At 37.6% G+C, this 2088-nt stretch overlaps 1 protein-coding gene across 1 annotated transcript in view; it reads right to left on the bottom strand.

Moving 5' to 3' along the window:
• Nucleotides 1-6: 6 nt before the first annotated feature.
• The window catches only part of LOC106870816 (neprilysin-1), a 39284-nt gene continuing 37202 nt past the window's right edge, over nt 7-2088 (bottom strand). Inside the window, exon 18 of the mRNA XM_014917041.1 lies at nt 7-1318. Coding sequence (XP_014772527.1) covers nt 1219-1318 — 100 coding nt within the window. The 3' untranslated portion in view covers nt 7-1218. The remainder of the gene's footprint in view (nt 1319-2088) is intronic.

Here is a 2088-nt window from a genome sequence, read left to right as displayed (position 1 = left end):
CTCTCTCTCTCTCTCTCTCTCTCTCTCTCTCTCTCTCTCTCACTCACTCTTACTCTGCTTTAAATTATATCTTTCACACTGTCTTGGAAATTGATTATTTATTTTCTATACTTTTAGGCGCAGACTGGTCAAATGGCGACGAAATTCCTTTCTCAATCAATGGTTTTTATAGGGCCCGATTCCACTGCCTTGTGAAGACGAAATAATGAGGTATAATAGATGGAATCTGGAGTAGAAATTGCTCGGACGGATAGCACCGTGCTACTGATTCAAACGGCACAAATCTTGTTATACAGAGTCTGTCTGAGGATTAAATTAATGTTTAGAAACTTACTGTTATGTTGAAATGATTTCTAATATAAGCAAGCCTGGACTTGTGGATGGGTGAGAAACACTCAGCTAATTGGTGTTTTATTTTATGGACATCCAGAAGGATGAAATGTAATGTTGATCTCAGCCAGATTTGAACTCAGAGCTTAAAGGTACGTAACTATATACCGCATGGCATTATATTCATTACATACATTGGAAATATTTCTTGGTATAACCTCACTATTGTAAACACAAACAAACACACACATATAGAGAGGGGTAAGCTGGCAAAAGCGCTAGTACGCCGGGCGACAAAATGCTTAGCAGTATTTCGTCTGTCTTTACGTTCTGATTTCAAATTCCACTGAGGTCGACTTTGCCTTTCTTCCTTTCGGGGTCGATATAATAAGTACCAATGGAGCACTGGCGACGATGTGATCGATTTAACTACTCCTGGGTAAGATTATAAAATTTTTTTTAAACTGCACCCCTCTGCCAAGCCATGTCGAGCCAGGATGGCAGGGTACGCTCATCGAACCAGTTTGATCTCAAGCTCAAACTCACGGCCTCCACATCAGACAGAGACCGTGAGTTTGACATCAGACCCTCGCATATCTTAAGCCATCAGGAGTCAATGATACAAAATTTTTGCTCAAATACCCAAAGTTCTGTACCGCTGAATCGAACCCTGTACCACATGATTGTGAAAAAAATTTCTTAGCCGTCCACACTACTAATTGTTTATATACAAGTAAATAGTTATACATACAAGGGATATCGCTTGAAGATTTTTAAAAGTTAGTGAGGATAGGGGACAAAACTCTTGCTTCAGACATTCGCGTACAGAATAATACGTGTATTCAAGAAATTCAAGCAAACAGTTACGTTGTTACTAAACTATATTCATCACCATACGCCATATTTTTTGGTGGGATTCATCCTTGAATTTGGTGGACACTTAAATGCTTCGGAGAATTCGTAGCTGTTCATCAGCGTTACCATAACCCTGTGTGAAAAGAAGAAACAAAGAATGTTAATAAGAAAAAATGTGTGTGTTTGTGTGTGTGAATGTGCATGTGTGCTTGTGAAAGCGCATGACTAAGTTGTCAGGGTGGTCATCTTACGACCGTAAGGTCGTGAGTCGATTCCCGGCGACGTTTTGAACAAAATACTTTATATTTCACGTTGCTCCAGTGCACTCAGCTGGCTAAAATGAGTTGTACGTGTATTCAAAGGAGCCAGCTTGGTCACTTTCTGTGTCATTCTGAATCTCACTAAGAACTAATTAATCCATTAACTCTTCACCTGCACATAACCATATGAAAATAATAATCCACCATATTTAGTCTTCTGATATGAACTGAAAGATCGGCATGTAACATCTTATTGTATATCTTTGTCTCTGATGAAATTATACTCATAGCATTCTAATGCAAATTTAATGCACAAAATTGTAAGTAATACATATATATATATACATATATATATATATATATATATATGGGAGAATATACAAAAAATAACAACAGACGAGGACAGGTGGTGTAAATAACAAAAGTATATATTAGTATGACGCTCGGGAATATGGAAAGTCTTTGACGTTTCGAGCTACGCTCTTCAACAGAAAGAATACGGAGACAAGGAGAAAAACACGGAGAAAAAAAATTGAATAGTGTTCAGTCAACGGTCAATCATATATACATATTCCAGCATGACCGCAGCCACTTGGCTGAAACCCATAAATAAATAAATAAATATATTTATATCTTTTCCCTG

This window comes from Octopus bimaculoides, chromosome 12 (assembly GCF_001194135.2).
Source record: "Octopus bimaculoides isolate UCB-OBI-ISO-001 chromosome 12, ASM119413v2, whole genome shotgun sequence".
Lineage (NCBI taxonomy): Eukaryota > Metazoa > Mollusca > Cephalopoda > Octopoda > Octopodidae > Octopus > Octopus bimaculoides.
The sequence above is the reverse complement of the archived record's forward strand: the minus strand, read 5'-3'. Positions and strand labels throughout refer to the sequence as shown.